At 43.0% G+C, this 18,143-nt stretch overlaps 1 protein-coding gene across 1 annotated transcript; it reads left to right on the forward strand.

The window, feature by feature from the left end:
* The first annotated feature begins 1,465 nt into the window (after positions 1-1,465).
* klf13 (Kruppel like factor 13) lies at positions 1,466-17,371 on the forward strand. The gene is made up of 2 exons (XM_028430584.1): positions 1,466-2,422; positions 12,828-17,371. The coding sequence occupies exons 1-2, from the start codon at positions 1,942-1,944 to the stop codon at positions 13,133-13,135; spliced, it is 789 nt and encodes a 262-aa protein (XP_028286385.1). The 5' UTR covers positions 1,466-1,941; the 3' UTR covers positions 13,136-17,371.
* The last annotated feature ends 772 nt before the right edge of the window (positions 17,372-18,143 follow it).

The raw sequence follows: 18,143 nt of genomic DNA on the forward strand, positions 1-18,143 counted from the left end.
CTCCAAGAAGGTGACACAATAGAGTGTTGCTGTCCCCTCTTTTGCAGATGCGACAGATCAGCTGCTGTGGTTAAATTGACAAATAAGGAAAATAACGACTTTTTTTTTTTTAATATATTTGTTATTGAATAATATGAGGAAGTTACAGCTGTGGTGGTTTCACAGACACACCTCATCAAGTTACTTCATGAAAAATATGTTGCACTTTCAGTGAGTGTAAGGGGAAATAGCTCAAATGTAATACTTGAACAGTGATTTCTCATGAACTCATTTCAATAACAAGCAAACGATGACCCACCTAATGTGAGAGATGTCAGGGTATATTGAATATATATATATATATATATATATATGCCTTATGGCCTGTTAGGAAAGTGAAACACGTGACTTGAAACACTTGAGAGTTACACTGACAGAAAGGAACTTTTACATCTGTTACATTTAAGCTCCCATTTCAAACTAGCTCATCCGTGCCAAGTAAATCTCTGTTTCACTACATACTGGAGTCTTTGGCGATATTTCTGCTCTGGCATACTATTAGGGAAGCTGAGGAAGGAGGTAGCCACGGAGACGCTACAACATCTTGGAGTAAGCCAGAGCCAAAAACCTTATAGGAAGTGTCCAAGAAAAGATTCAGATGCACCAGATATAAATGAAATATCTGTGTTCAGATGAAGGAAAAAGAAAGCAGGGGACATACGTCGCTGCAAGGTACAAAAATACAGATTCAATTTATTTTTAAATAAATGAGTTAGCTACAAAGTGCCAGCCTGTCTGAAGGTCATCAATAAAATACATACTTCAAATTTTCCCAACACCAACACTAGGAGGACGGGTGCTCTTTCTCTTTTCGGTCAGAGCTTGCTTTGCTCACAGAACGAGGCACAGACAGTGTTAGTGTTCCACCATGTTCTGTGATCCATCAGAGGTGGAGTCCAGTGGCATGTCATAGAGTGAGTCATTACTATTACTGCCAGAAGGGGGCGATAAATGTTTCATACTGTATCTTTAATCACAAACATACAGCAAAAGCAGCAGTAATAGAGAGGAAGCATTAAAAACAATGTCAGGAACACATGCTATTTATGGAGCCCATAGAAATACAACTGATGTGAAGTAGATCGGATCAATACACATTGTTCTTGGCATACAAACACATACACAGGCTACCTCTGTGAGTTTTGGGGACTTTTACTATTTAATTTCTGTGATTTATGTTGTTATTGTGCATGTTGTGTCCCCTGTAGCAGAACTGTCTCTCTTTTTTTTACCTCCCTGACGCTGTGATGGATAAGTCTCCAAACACCTAAAGTGCATGGAGCTCATTTGTACAGTTCTGCGCACTGGTGTGTGTTTTTTTAAAAGGTCTCTGCGACACACTGTGAGATACATCATCTGAATGCGTGGAGGCAACCTGTGGTGAAACTTTCAAGTAACTCGTGCTGCCAGTGCATTCGGGGACAGACGGTGCCCAATGAATGAGCGGCTACTCTGACGATGCTGCCGAGCGCTGCCGGTCGACACGCCCCCAGCATGGATACAACGAGCAGGAACAGGCGCTCAGGAGACACACGCACTGTGCTGGAGATTGTCTGAAGCCGCGATGGGAGTTAACGCGTCCAAGTTTCTAGAGTTCCTGTTACCAGCGTCGTTGCACTAAACAAAGACTTTGGGTTCCTCTCTCTCTTTTCTCCCTCTCTCTCTCGGTCTCTCTCTCTCTGAGGGGGCTTGTCTGCATTTTTGTCCGAGGCGTTTCTCGCACAGGATGTTGATGATATTGGAAAGCCGGGTAAGATCATAAAGTCAGTTCTCTCTGATGAGAACGACCTCCTCCTCCTCCACCTCCTCTTCCTCACCACCACCACCTACTATCACACAAAGGGAACCACGGAAGTTTTTTTCACACGCCATCATTTTCTTTTTTTCTTTTTTATTTTGTGAATGTCATTATTAAGAAGCAGAGGGGGCTGTTTCAAAGACAAAATGGATCACTTTGCAGCAGAGTGCCTTGTTTCAATGTCCAGTCGTGCAGTTGTTCACGCTCCTAAAGGGAATAGGGAGATTAAACCAGAAATCCCGTCCTCCTCCAGGAACGGAGAGGAAATTAAAGAGCCTTTGGTGAAGGATAACTCCTCTCTTTTTGTGGTGGCGCGGATTCTGGCGGATTTTAACCAGCAGACTCCCAACAGTGTTGCCGAGCAGGCAAAATTAAAGGATGAGAGCATGCCGAACCTCATAGATGATGGAAACTCTGCCACACCTACCACCATCTCCGATCCTTCGCTCAAACAAAGAGGCAAAAGATCGAGAGGTCGAACTGAGCAGGAATCACCTCAGAAAAAGCACAAATGCCACTATTCAGGTTGTGAAAAAGTTTATGGCAAATCATCCCACCTCAAAGCCCATCTAAGGACACACACAGGTCAGTTTCCATGGATGCAAATGTTTGTTGCTGTGACTTTAACGTTGCTTATAATGATGGGATTATTAAAACAAAAACAAAGTGTGGATTCTTTTACATTATTTTTCACAGGAGGAGGCTGGCTGCTGTGTTTGGAGCAGTCAGCCTCCCAACACTGCTGTTTAGGTTCAACATTTACCAAAGGAATCAATGATAAGAGAAGATGAAGCACAACAAAACCTGTTTAGTTCAATAATTTAATGATTCCTTTAAGTTGTGTGAACTTTGCTAAATGTCCTTTTTTTAATGTCGGAGGGGGGAGGGAGTCGAAAACAGTGCCACTCCCACTCAAGTCTTCGAGCTTTGTCACGGCTTTCCTTTTGCGCCCCACCACCACCACCAACAAACACAAACCACCGCATAGGACAGCGTGAACCGAAACTGCAGTGAAAATGCAGAACAAAAGTACACAGATCCGATTCCTCTGTTCACATTAAAGTCACATTTGGCATTTGTTTCACATCATAGAATAATATACAGAGTGTGCAGCAACATGCAGAAAGTTTGCGAGATCAATTCAGTTAACTGCTGAGAGAGGAAAAAAGGCTACCAAACGCAGCAGCATTACGCATGACCTTCCTGAAGGACCATACCTCCATAATTGCGCTTTGCGTTCCGCAGCGTTGGCTACTGAGACGGGGGGTTAAAAAAAAAAATCAAGATGCAGATCGACTCAAATTGGGGGGTTTGATAAGAGCTGTGCAGTCGCCTGTCTGCCCAAAGCCCTTTGTTGTGATGTGCCACACCCCCGCTAGACAGACTGCCAGCTGATCTGGCCAGCAACAGACTCAGCTAGCTGAGCCTCGACTGTGCTTTGCACTCTGCAGCTCACACTTCCCACTGCTGTGCTCCTTTCCTCACACACACATACACGCACGCACGCGCACGCCCATACATACATCAACCTGACAGACCAGAAACAAAACAGAGCTGGAGAAAACGCCTAGTCTGAACTTGACCCATATTTAGCCATTTATAGTAAATATAAATATCATAAACATTAAAAAGCAAATCATCTCCATACAGTATATTAAATATTGTTCCCCCCCCCCCCTGCCCCCATCAGCTTTGTGGTGGTGTGTGTCCCTGTATCACTAGATTTATCATCCTTCTAATTAAATAACATGATTGTTATGTGATGTTTGCATTGTGCTGGGTGCTTAATCAGTTGTGTGTTCTTTAATGTGATTTATACAGCGTTACATTCATCAGCTGCATCTGCTGGCTGTTGAGCTGTGAGACCTTTGTTTGCAAAGATCAGATCTAACATACATTGAAAGGGATCTTTAATGTTCCAGTATTGGTTTGTTAACTGACTTCCTAAATGGATTAAACATTCCTGTACTTTGTGTTTCTGCCTGCCAGCCTTGGTCTCATTGTCTTTTGAGCCTACTAATGAGCCTTTTCCTTTCTTTTAAGGCACACTCCTCTCTCTGGTTTTGTGATTGGTTTGTAATTTTTCATAATGAGAACGGTTTCTGCCTGTTTGATTGGCTGGTAACAGAACGTGACTCATCTCAGTTCAGCTGCCTTGTCTGCAGCGCTTCAGCACTGAGCCAGCCTCCAGCACTCAGTGTGCTTCCCTTCAGCGCTGACCATGTGAGCTCAGTGCAGTTTTATTGCTCCGTATTAGACCTGCCCTTGTCTCTGAGCCTGTTAATCATTTCCTTTTGCCTGCCTCTATGTTTGGATACGCTCCGGTCGTCTGGCTTCACGATTGGTTTGTGTCCCATAAATTCAGATAATAATGACTCTCTCTGCCTACTTGATTGGATAGGCCCAGAATGTGGGTCGTCTGAGTTCAGCCGGGCTGCCTCAGCCAAACTTGCAGTGTTTTCACAGAGCTGGCAGTGAGCTTCCCTTCAGCAGCCCCTACTAGCTGAGGCAAGAGAGAATGGATCCTCATCACAGTCAGTTCCAGCCAAACGGCTTTGTCTAATTGAGGAGGGAAACACTGTTCTAAACACCAAACAAAGAGCCAGGGACAAGGCGTCCTTACTTGACTTCTGTGACGCCCAAGGCATCATCATCCTTGATTTTTTTAATCAGGTGAAACCTGAGCTATCATGTATTTCTGATGCAACATCTACAGCTCATTAAAATGAATCCCATTGCTGTCTGTAAATTAACCTCTCTAGTTGTAATGTTCTAGGCTTTTGCAGCTTGTTTTCACTAAAAGCCACAAAGAGACATTTTGAAAATGTGTTTTTTTAGAAAACAAAGTTACCGAGCCTCATTACAATCCTCTTACAATCCTCACAATGACTGGTTTTCATTAATGGCAGGAAAACTATGCACAATATGGCCATGGAGTCTGTTTAAATGAGTATAAAAGTTCCCGGTCAGATTTATTTTTCTTGTCAAACAGAGGCACCGGGATGTGGCAGACACAGGAGTACTCACTGAATTTAAATCACTCATTATACTGCATTGAGTTTGCTGGAATCCACCACAGTTTAGGGGTCTAAGGTTACCAGACAGCTTTTGTCTGACGACCAGGTGTGAGAGGTGGGGTTTTCTTTCTGCAACAGATATACTTAGCCTCCAGTATGAAAAATGCAGGCATGTAAACTCGTTAATTTGAAGGATGCATGATTTCAGATAGGTTCCATCTTTCTTGAGTCTTTGTCTTTGCCAAGTCCTACTTTTCCATCAGGTGTGTTATGTTCATGGAGTGCATGCCTCATTACTCAGATTCCCATCTTTAGAGAAGCGATGGGCCCTGACTCTTTTTTTCTTTAATAAGAAAAAGGAAAACCTTCCCCACCCCCTTCTCTCTCACACACACACACACACACACACACAGCCGGGATGTACAAAAGGCCGTCCTATCAGAAGACCTAAAAAACATAGGACTGAACAGGGTCAATATTCCTCAAAGACAAAGAGCCTAATGACATATTTTACAGCTGAGTTGTTGTTTTGTCTGATCCCCCCTTTGTGTTCCGCTGGGGCACCTCTAATGCTGTTAGGTTATGATAAAGCTCTTTACCGTCTCTACCACCTGGCACTAGTTCCACTGCCATGTAGACCCTGTTATGCATGCATGCCATATATTTTTGGCCAACTATCTGTGTTTAATACCTTTTTTATGAATGTGAAATTATAAATGCTGCATTTTTTGCCAGTGGTTTTATATTTGGCTGCACTGCAGCACAGAGGGCACAGTGTTCCTGTGTGGCTGGTGGCAGGGATGAGGTAGCTGGGTGGAGATGGGGTTTTCCTGCTTCTGCTTGGCGCATGAATGGGTATAAAAACTTCTTCTTGGGGTAGGAGCGGTCAAGCTCTGTACCTGCCACATGGCAGGATTTCCACCATCGCTCTCAGTGTTCTGATGTGTAAGAAAAAGATGCTGCCTCAGTTCAGATTAGGCTCCTTTTAGGTGACCTTACAAATGTTTTTAACCATGTGAGCAGAGTGGCTTGTCCACTTTTTTAAGACAGTCATGGTTCGTCGAAGATGTTTTCAAAAGATATCCAATCATTTTTCTTCTGTGGCAAAACTACCAGGGTGATATCTGTGGTTTTGCAACACTTTAGCACATCTAAAGTGCACAATTAAAAGATATGGTGGTGAGGTTCAAGTTTTCACGCTTGGTAAGGAGCACAGTGACAGCACTGGCTCAGTTTAGATATGATCTCTTTAATGTAACCTGAGCATTGTGAGCTGATATCATCCACCCCACTCCAGTGCTACAGTCACATTATAAATGTGCAGATGTACACATTCCCATTTTTTCCTGCTGTCAGATAAGATGTTTCCTTAATACCATCTCTTATGAATGAAATCTGATTGGCCCATGAATGCCACGTGTAGCTTTACAGTTTGTGTCCAATGGAAACAAGGCATTAGTTAAATCTACTTGATCCCTGAGTTGTAAATAAAACCAAAGTGGAGCCACCATCTTGCCTGTTAATCCTCTGGTACAGTGTTACTGCTCCATGGAAGACTCCTCCATGGCGTGTCTGGTGCACATGCTGTCCGTATGTTATCCTATCTCTGCACATGTAAAGCTGATAGCAGGATAGCTTCTTGAATGCATTGGAATAAAACCTGATTTTGATTGTGATTAAGCAGTGAAGCATGCATACTGGACAGTTATAGTACTCAAAGACTCCTGACAGGCAGTAGACCTGGCTGTGCTGCTTTCAATGGCCCACGGGGCTCATGTATTCTTTAGTTAGCTCTGGAGTAGCTCTATAAAAGCAGCTCTGTATATTCCCCCCACCAGCCCCTCCCACCCGTCTCCAGCCTGCAAAGCAAAATAGGTGCTGAAGTGTGTTGTGTTGCAAGGCCGAGCCCCGGCCACGTCTTGTGGTGTGGTGTTGATTACCAGCAGCAGGAAGAGATGGATACAGACCTGTGGAACACTGTTAATTTCTTTTCACCTCCACTGTTCAAAAAAACCACCAACTGCATATCGCATGTGAGGGAAGGACCTGCAGTACAACGACAGAATATACAGTGCAGCAGGGTGGGGGTAGGGTTAGAAACCAGGATATTCACTGTCAATGCCCTCCATTGATGTAGGTCATTTATTCAGCTGCATCTGCAGCTAATCTGATTAACGTTTGAAGGGCTGTGACCTCAGCGGTAGAACCCACTCCTGTCAGCCCAGCACTCACGGGGTCCCGTCTGAGACTCCACTGTGTTGTGCTGAGCTCAACTTGAATAAGGGGGGGATGACCAAAATTGCTGTGGAGTTAATGTCAGAGGGAGTGTTTTGTCTCCGGCTGTGGTGTTTGTGTTCTCTCCAGCGTGTAAGGTGTGTCCCCCTTTCTCTGCGTGATAAATCAGACTGTGGCAGACCACGACTCACTGGGGTGTGGCCCTCGGGACAAAATGAGGAGTATTTTGTGAAGTCTTGAAGGGCCAAAGTGAAAAAAAAGACTTAATCATTTTCTCTACATGACATGAAAATATTTCTCCCATAGTCACTGTCACAGCATCAGGCACAACACCGGGACACTATCTCCAGCCTGTATCTGTTCTTATCGCAGGGTTGTGAGGCCTCTCCAGGATCCAGCAGGGCTACAGCCCTTTGTTGGATGCTGGGTAAGGATGTGTATCTCATATCTATAGTCATAGTGTCAGACTCTCAGTGGAATGAACTAGCTTGTATGTGTGAGTGTCACAGATGATGGGGCTTCCACCTGCTTCTGTAGAATCAGCACCCTTTGATGACTGCAGCTGTTTGCATGCCATCAGTTAAACAAGACAAGTAGACAGTCTGTAACACATCAAGGCTGCAGGTTGTTTTAGCACTCAAGGCCAAAAGAGAGTGCCCATTCCAACTAATTGAAGCAAATGTGATGAGTGGGTCAATGCAGGGAAGCAAGCCTGGCTTTAAACAGTTAAGGGGATGATGTAATGTATGGCTAAGTGTGCGCAGGAATCAGATGGTCACACTCGACCCTGCTTCATGTCTCTGTTGTTTGAATGTCAATAGCCCTGCGCAGTGTAGACTAAGGGGAGTGAGTTACGGTTAGTACGCGCAGCCTGTCTGATTGAAATGCATTACAGGAGTGCCTCTCCTGCTGGGAGTGAGGCTGCTGCTTTTGTTCACAACGTGACAGCTATAGGCCCACAAGGGGCGGCAGGCTATTCAACCACAAGCAAGGTCCCTCTCTGTAGAAACAAAAGATGATAATACATTAAATACTCTCTGTTTTCTGTGCTTTCTTCTGAGCTTGGGCAGACTCTTATCATGAGCACTGACCCACCCAAGGGTCCTTTGTTAAGACTTACTCTTGTTTGCAGCCAGTTCTGAATGGAGCTCCTGTAAAGACATGTTTTGACTGGGTAATTTTCCCAGTATTTTGTCTCCCTCCCTCCTTTGCTGAGTTAATTTTACATCCACAAACAGCCACATAAACAGTTGTTCTGTTCTTAGAAGCAAAGTCTTTGTGCAGACCGCACAACTTTGGATTCCTTTTGTTGTTATTTTTCAATTCAGTGTTCAAAAACTATGTATTGTATGTGTTTGTTTTTTTTAGCTGATATGTTGTTCAAGTTAAATATACTAGCGCTACATAGAAGAACGACACAGGCAGTTGTTTGTCAGAGGGCCGGATGCCGTTCAGCATGCTGATCTGGATGGAGAGAGACCTGCAGAAAGATACAGAGAGAGATGGAGAGGGAGGGAGATAAAAAAAACTGAGGAAGATGGACACACAGTCAGTGACGTCAAATGATGGATCATAGGTCAGCCTGATGAGAGGAGAAGAGGGGAGAAGAAGAAGAGGAGAGGAGGTGGGGGAATAGCAATGGTGGTGGTGTTGAGGCGGTGGGAGAACTGCTCAGTGGATCATGGTGTGTGTTCCCCGGCAGCGTAGGCCTATTCTACCTGGGGCTATATGTCAAGAAGTGACTGTAACTATAGGCTACCTATCAGCCCTACACAGTTCGTTTGAGGCTAAACACACTTTGTTTGAGGATAAACAACCTTTGTTTATTTTTGCATAATCCAAACTTGTGTGTGAACCCTACAAGGAGAAGATGCAGCCTTAACGTATATTTGTTGTGTGTGTTCTGCACACATATGTTAGTGTTTATATCATCTTGGCATGTGATGGTGCGTGTAGCTGGAGAGGCGATTGGGTTAACCCTGTCTGCTCCAGTGGTTAATGCTGATGAAGGCCTTAGTCATTTAAGTATTACCAAAAATCCCATGAATGGTTGTCTGCTGGCAGTGAAGCTGGCTCCTGGCTGGTTACAGGTCATAGTCTGTTGTAAACAAGCAACTAAATTATAGGATTGTGCTCAGCCCTACTATTGAAGTTAGTGGTGTCCCTCTCATTTCATGAAGCCATGCTGACTGTGCCACTAAGCCAGAACTGAAGCGAGGTAGCTCCAACTCTAATGAGCTGTGATCTACAGTCTGTCTCCAGTTTTGCTTTCCCTTCACGAGTTGTTTGCTTCTAAAAGTCTGTGCACCTTGTTTTTCTGAAAAAAAATATATTTCCTGCTTTGGTTCTCACCGTGCAGACAGAGCAAAGTTAACTTCAAGGTGATCTCTGATGTGGCCACAGGAACTGTGTTTTTCCCCCTCTCGCCCTGCAGAGCTATTTACTCTATCTCAGGCTCACATGGAGGTTTCAGGTGTACAAATGTGTGCACATTTTGCCCGTGCCTAAGGACACACTAGGAATGTTATCTGCTCTTGGTTGATATGCTGGTAGCTGCTGTTGGAACGGGTCATGGAGTTGAGTTCCTGCACTGCTGCTCACGTCAAAAGTGGAGATTTGATCTTGCCTTTGCAGACAGCGTCTCTTACACCAGGGAGACAGATACCGTTCCTCTTAACCGTTTTTGCCAAAAATGAAGGGGAAAAACTTCTGAGATATGAATGAGACGAGGATGGAAGGGGAGGAGCAGAGATGAGCTGTTTATTTACTGACCCAGTGGTCTTGTAGAGAACAGTTATATAACAAGAGCACCTGTGACATAATCACATTGCCTTGGAGGGGGGACACTAGTGCTTAGCAGAGGTACAGTTTGCGTGCATGATGTAACTCACTTTATGGGTAACTGGGTCACTGTGTTCGTTAGGGAAAAGCTTCCCTCATTACCCCCCCTGCCCTCACACCCCTCCCCTCCCACCCGCCTTCGCCCTCTGCAACTGACACATTCTGAGAAAGACAAGCCACACCCTCAATGTGGCATTCTGCCAGAGATGGGATAACCAATCGGGGGGAGCTGACGTCACGGTCATCACGGTGTCCTACTGTGACAACTGTGGATCTAGAAGGGAAGAGAAGCTGTGTAAGGAGAGTAGCTCGTCTTTTTTTTTTTTGGCAGAGATGCTGAGTAATAGCTGCAGTATATTGAAATATCAGAGGGAGTGATGTCCTCCTACCACACAGGGTAATAGCCCCCTATCATCATTTCCGCTCAGGATCAAAGCATTTGTTCTCTAAGCCTCTTCAAAAAACTGTTTACTGCCTCCATAGAAATCCCAATCCTAATGTTATGAAACAAGGAAAAACAATTAATTGGGACATTGCATGCTTTTTGTTCATGCAAATAAATCTTTCAAAGCTGACATTTAAGCTGCGGTTTTAATGAATATTCATATTGTTGGCCTAAATGTCAGACGTTTGACGTGGGGTCAGAATGAGCAGTATATCTGTTAATTCTGCATTTTCTCAGAAGTCACGGAGCTCCAAATAATTTAACTGTTAGATACCTGATGCTTTCGCTATGGCTGTGTTACTGTATCAGGGCCGGTAAGCTGGATATCTCAGCCTAGCTCTCTTGTGTCTGGTTAAATATTAATGATGTTGGATCCGTTACACTGGTTACTGAGCCTTAAGCAGCCTGCAGAGCTTAGCTCCACTTTTTAGGCAATAACTCATCCTGCAGCGCCAGGTGGCTGCACGGGATCCTCCTGCTAATATAGTATGAATTCAGTTTATCATGAGTCACCTCAATGAGATGCTTCTAGAAAGGTGTAATCCAAGGTTTCTGGGCAGGGCCAACCAACCACAGCTGTCTGATCTTTATAAAGTGCAACTAGATATGTCTCTTATATAAATATTGGCTCAGTGAGAACAGAGATAGTTTGTATAAAAGAACACAATGCTGCGTGCAAAGTGCGTATATGCAAATTCACTGTCTGTCAGTTGCAGATTCTAAATACACTGATCCCCTCAGGAACTGTTTTGGGCAGGGCTGACTGAGTTTGTCTGGAGCTGAGGTGAGGCGTCAGAGGCAGAAACACAGACCGGACTGTCTAGACTTGCTCTGTCTGTCTAGATGTTTTGTAACCATGCAATATAGGGGAAGGGGGAGGGACAGTGGCTAGTACAAGTGCACAGAGTTCTTGTTTTTGAGACTCCCTGGCATCAGGTAGCATATTATGAGTGTTTGATAATGAACAGCACTGTTTTCATTGTGGCCAAGAGGAAAACCACACAACAGGGAAAGCAGGCTTTCTCTTGATATGCCACCTATAAACATTCACCTATCTCGCCATCTCTTTCCCTTTCATGTCACAAACCCTTGGCAAGGTCGTGCATGCGATGATGGATGATTCTAATTCACAAGAACCTACACATTATAAGAGTAACACTCCTGCTCTTTGCTATAGTTATGTGCAGTAATGTTGGTGTAATTAGGCTGCTATTATTAGTCAGAATCTCAATGAAATGGAACTAGTGATAGGAATATTGGCTGCAGACTGTTTCCACATTAGTATATAAGGTAATTCACAAGATGTATAGTGATATATGGTTCCATCTGGCTTTGAGTAGATGTGTGTCAGAGCCCACTTTTATTGCCCGATGGAGGGGAGGAGGAGGGTGTAATTTCCCATGTGCCGAGTCACAGATAGTTGCATGTTGGAAAACTGGGCTGGGTAACCATAGTGAGTGTGATTAGCATCTGGAGCTCAGATAATTAAAGTGTGTCTGCTGCTCCAGCACTGTGCCAATTTTTATGTGATTTACCCCACTTTTTTGTCCCATGTTTCTTATAAATTTTAAAGACTGCTGGTTTTTATGTCATTCTTCTTACTTACTTATAATACATAGGAATAAACCTGTGATCATTGTTGCAGGATGAGTCACATTTTTAAGAAGGGGAAGTCCTGTCTTACTATATAGCTGGTTTGTGGTCCACATGTTCACAATATATGTCTGGTGTGTGTCATTGAAGTGTTAAGATTGTTTTGCCCCATTTATCACACATACTTTCCACCCACCCACTTCTAACCCACCACTCTCTAAAGAATAGTTAAAAAAGTGCTGTTTATGTATTTAATTGCTTTTTTAATGTATTTTTTTAAACAATTCATGCAGCTTTAATTTCAATGTGTGGAAACTTGAAATGAGAGTCGTCTTTCTGCTGACAAGTCAAAGGGCTATAGGGATTGACTCATTGGTGGAAGCACTTCTTTGTCAGCACCAATGATTGGGCCTTGTAATAAAAGCCCATCTTTCTGTTGCAGATGATGTTGGATGAGTCAGGCATTGAGGTTTTCTTTAACCAAAATTATCCTGCAAGGCATCATAAAAGTACAGCACCGAAAGCTCTAGTAGGCGGCACCATGACTAATATTGACATTTTCAGGTTGGGACTCTTGACATGAATGAGAAAGAAATTTAATGCATCGTCATGGCAACATGGTTACACTTTTTAGGAACTTTAAATTGTAGATGATGAAATCTAAGCCCACTGTGGTTCAATCTGTGTGTGAACATTCAACAGCTAATGGCTAAAAATGGCACAGAAAATTCAAAAATCAACTGGGAAAACTAATGTCAGGACAAATGTTTGTATATAATAAAATCAAAACATGTTGTCCTTAATGACACGATATGTGTATGTACACTGACTTTATCTACTGACTCTGTTTGACTTACAGGAGAACGGCCTTTCCCATGTACCTGGCCCGACTGCAGTAAGAAGTTCGCCCGCTCTGATGAGCTGGCTCGCCACTATCGTACCCACACGGGGGAAAAGAAATTCGGCTGCCCCCTTTGCGACAAGCGCTTCATGCGCAGCGACCACCTGATGAAGCACGCCCGGCGCCACTCAGATTTCCAGCCCGGCATGCTGAAGAAACCCCACGGCGGCAGCACCACACGTCCCAGTTCTCTCAGCGACTACAGCCGCTCGGATGCCTCCAGCCCCACCCTCAGCCCCGCCCTCAGCCCAGCCAACTCGCCTTAAACTGAAACCCGGTCGCACTTTTTCTGCCTCCAGACTGCGAGGTTTTTCATCATAACACTTTTGTTGCACAGTTGTCAGCAACCTACCCCTTTTGCTATTCCTGCGCTTGCTGTGGTGTACCATACTGTACATAACTGCTTATTGTAGTGCAATTACTTGTGTGATCCTAAAAGAAGGTAATGCCTTTCCCAGATGGCAATATCTACATTCTTTACCACATGTCTGTATTTTTTAGCTTCTGATTATGGCTAGCTGTTTAATGTATGTCAGTCGAACAAGGGTTAGAAGAAGAAAAAAAAAACAGATGGACACCCTGACAAGTCTTATCAAAATGTTTTGTTTTATTTTGTTTAATGAACGGGTTAGGAGAAAGGGGTACACACACACACACACACACATATACACACACACACCTCAGGATTGAAGACAGTTGCTATTTCTGTAATACCACAGTACGTAACAGTACTCACATTGACTGCACAATATACTCATCACTTTATTCTGAAATTCAACAGGGGTTGAATTTACGCCCTGCTCAGGGATGGCCTTGTTAGCTTGAAAGAATGAACACGGTAAGGAGAAACATACAGTACATATATATATATATATATATATATATATATAGCAGCCTTACACTCACCACAGTTTGCACTCTGTTTTTTTTTCATTGTTGGTTTGGTGCAGTCATACACACATCTCCCTTGTGTTCGGGAAGGTGGGGTTTGTATGTAATTGCTGTGCATTAAGAAAACAATCAGCAACCCCCACCCCCCTTCTCCTCAGAAGACTAAATCCATCTGTTCCTTCACTGCTATATTAATACTCATTGACATTACACTGGGTTAAATATGTAGTTGTGTGCAGGGTAAACTGTGTGAATCTACACTGTGGGAGGATTATATTGGGTTTTTATAAATGTATAAAGAAACTTTCAAACCTTTAAATACAGACAGTTAAGTTTCAAAGCAGCTGTTGATGCGTAAGAAAGAACAACAATGCTTTCTTATCACACAAAAATGGACGCAAAGGGATGTAAGTTGAAACAAGGTTTATCCATCTCTCAAGCACACAGGAAAAAAAAGTACCAAAGACAAGAGTGAATGAAAGCTTTTTATTCAGTCCGGTAAGCCGCCCTTCTCTGAGGCCTGGGGGCCGGTGGTTGGCAGTATCGCAGGTAGAGCCAGACGCCGGCTCACTTCCCTCCTCCTAGCTCTGCCTTTTTGTGGCTTCCCTGGAGGAAACAGCTGCACCCAAAAGAAGCTATTCACAGCCTGCAGGAGGAGTGCTAACATGCTGTTCCCTCGAGGGGAGCCCTTTCCTCATCTGGCTCTACCTGTCCTGTCAGAAAGTGGTGAAGCGCAGAGCCTGCCAAATTGCAGAAGGTTGCCTAACTTTTTGTAGGAGGGGGGGCGGCGGCGGTCAAATGTAGGCCAGCATGTTAGGCAGATCTGGGAAGCAGGGCTGGGCTGCCACATCGTGGTGCGAACAAAAGCAGCTATCTGCAATAAACAGGCAGGAGAAGGCAGGTCCTGATAAAAGAAGGGAGGTTTATCATGAGCTGAACAGCACAAAGGAGGAGACATCCAGTCGCAGACACCCCCCATTTCCTCCTCCTCCTTCCCCAACTCCCCCTCCTCCCTCTTCCAACTGTTGAAACAGCCAGCAGAGAAATGGAAATGGCTGTAATTAGTGGGCTGATCCAAACTGTGGGATAAGAGCAAAAAAAAGAGAAGTTGTAAGAACAACAGTTACATCTACACGTCATCAGCGGTGTGGGTGGGAGGGGCCCAAATGCATCCTAAGCACAGACAGTCAGATTTCACAATGCCAAGGAAAAGCTGACTCCAAATTCTGATTGGAGCTCTCAAACAACTGCTTTCAAACTTCTCTCTCTCGCAACAAGGCGGGGGGGGGGGGGGGGGGGGGGGGGGGGGGCTTTTAAACTGTTGTAAAAACATTCAAACCAAAATCAACATATCAGCAAAGTGCAGCACTCACCAGCCTCACGTTGTCCTGCCTGTGAGCTCAGATGTCCCGTGAGAAAGCTGACTTGTGTTTCTAGACAGACATGCCTCAATAAGTCAGGCAAAAGGCACAGTAAACCTTCTGTGGAAACGGGCACCACTATCAAAACTGCTGCAGCCCCGCCAGTCTGTGTTATGCCTACATTTTCTTCTAATGCTTCAGCACTACAGTTGGAATATGGTGTCATCCATGTAGCTTGGTCCCTGTCAGAGTGTTCGGTCACCATGATTTGCATGTGCTGGCTTCATCCTATCAAAGTAGCCCACCAGCTCTCGCCCTGCAGTCAACACTATATGCATGTTAACTTCGCTCTGAAAGCGTGGATGGTTTTTGAGGCACTCTGGCAGGTGTACGTTCATGAATGGCAGGCCTTGTTCCCTCTGTTCTCTGCAGCAGCCATCTCTCTTTAAAGTTGTGATGAATCAGCTCTGTCACATTCTCCCCAAAAGACAACATCTCTTTAGATCCACTGCAGTACTTTCCACATTTGAAACAGTTTCCAGGCTACAACATGACGCTTTGATCAGTGGCTCTCGGCAACTCGACAACTGAGAGGGTTTAGATTTCTTAAAAACATTTTTTGTTATAGTCGATTTCTGACCTGGTTTTTAGTTTAACTTACTCTTGCAAAGAGAAAAAAAATCTGAGTAGCTCACCCTCAAGCAGGTTGCATTAATCAGTTCTTAATCCATAATCTGCACATTTTCCTCAGGGTCGACATCTGCCAGGCAGATATGGGACAGTTTGTGGATTTTTGTTGTAACATCAGTTGCTGAACACAGTCAGTCAACTTCTCCCCTTCCTCCTCCTCCTCCTCCTCCTCCTCCTCCTCTCCTTGGTGTTCCTGGGTGCTTAGTGCTCACTGCTGGTCAGTGTCCAGCCACACTGGAAACACAGGAACATACAGGTCCACACACATCACCAGAACTTCCTTACAGAGCTTCTTTTAGTGAAATGCCCCTTTAAACACCTTCCAGTGTCAGTGGAAGATCGTACCATCTGAAAATAAAGCGACTGTGTTAAACATCCCATCCATCCAGACTGCATTATGACATGTAGGTGTCCAACATGGCAGAGTGTCTCAAAATTATTTTTAATCTCACTGTACCAAATGTACTTGAATAATTCAATACAAAAGGCCATTGAACACAGTTTTGTAACTGTCCATTTTTATATTGTACTTGCTTTTGTTGTCAAATAATTACTAACGTCTCCACATGAAAGCTGTACAGTCTGCTCTTGTGTTTGGTTTGTTATTCTCCCTTTTGATTTTTCATTGTCTTCAGGTCATTTTTAGCAACTGTTTTGAATTTTTTATTTTTCAATTTTAGCTCCATAAATGGGGTTTGCCCCCTTTAATCAGGAACACTTACTACTCTGTTGATGTCAGGATGCAGGTTATTTCATTTAGCCTGTCATCCAAAAATTCTTAAGTCAGAAAATGTAAGGAAAGTTTGAGGTGATGATGATATATAAGGAAACTTTCTGACCTCTATGTCAATTTCAAACTGAGTGATTAATTTTCTTTGTTATTTAGATTATTTTCCACTAGTAGTAGTCATGATTTTTGTTACTGCTTTTTTGTCTCATATGAAATGTTTAAGGTTGTATATTTTTCAAAAACAAAAAAAATCATACCTCTTGAAATATTTGATTTTTTTTGTACCTTCATATCTGTTCAGAACATCCATCATGTAGCTTACTTTTGCTTGATAAGCAGCACAAATATTTGGTGTCCCTACTTGAATGAAGATGTAAAGAAAGAACGTTTTCTTTTCTGTAAAAAGCAAAAAAAACAACAAAAAAAACCTAAACAAAACACTGGGCTACATTTTGTATAATCATCCCATATTGCCAGGTCCTGCACGTCGCTGTAGATTCAAAAACTTTCCAGGATATATAAAAAAAAATTTATTTTCTATTGTTTTATGTTATGAGAATATTTTTTAAGAAAAAACATCCCTTCCCTGTTTAGCACCGCATTGTTTTCATGTTCTCTGAGGGAAGATGTCAGCTGTAAATTACTATGAAACTTCATTTTTAATGTCTGTGGATGCTCTCATTTTTAATCCAACTTTAATCCCATCAGATTACAGATTTCTTGTCAAAAGAGAGAGAAAAAAAGGACTTGGAAAAATGGCAAAATGGAAATGCAAATGTCTACATGATACTAACCAGTGTACCAGTTAATATTTTCTTCTTATTGTAAAAGAGAGTGAATTAATTCTTGCCTAGTGTGTAAACGACTAACGATTTTGAAGTTCATATTATCAATATATCACTGATCAGACTGTCTCAACAGAAATCTCAGCATGGTCGATGCAATTGTGTGCCAAATGGTAACTTCATACAGAGGGTAATAAATAAAATATAAACCTAGCTACTATCAGACATTGAACAGACTTGTACAGTTTTATAAAGTGTGACATGTCTCTATGTAATGTACAGGATTTAATGAAGCAACTCTGCATATTTGATATGCAAGTGTTCTAAGTTAAATATTTCATTTCTGATTCATGTAAACGTTTTGATTGTGTATCTTTGTTTTCATTTAGTTCTTATTTAATTTTTTCTTTTATTTTGCTGTTCAATATTCAAGCAGTGTATAATGGCTTATTGCAGGTATTATTATTATTATTATTTGTTGACAGTCTTAATGATAATAGACGCCAGACCATTCCAAAGGATTGAAAGTTGCATTTGCTGTAAATGTGCTGCTTACATGGACCCAATGCATTTTTTGTAGGTTAATGAATAGAAGTCTGTCTGTACTGTGAGGTTTTTTTACACATTGTGAGTTGTGCACAAGGTACGTTTCTCATCGTCACGGATACTTTAGGCTCTTTGTGTCAGCTAACACAATTTGAGTGAGTAAGTTACAGAGCATGTCTTCCCTCATGACAAAGGCCTGAGGCTTTTTTTAAGGGTAGGGGTATTTGTAAAGAGGCAGCCATAAAAGTATGGAGTGTATCTTGATAGTCGT

Source organism: Parambassis ranga, chromosome 19 (genome assembly GCF_900634625.1).
Source record: "Parambassis ranga chromosome 19, fParRan2.1, whole genome shotgun sequence".
NCBI classification, from domain to species: domain Eukaryota; kingdom Metazoa; phylum Chordata; class Actinopteri; family Ambassidae; genus Parambassis; species Parambassis ranga.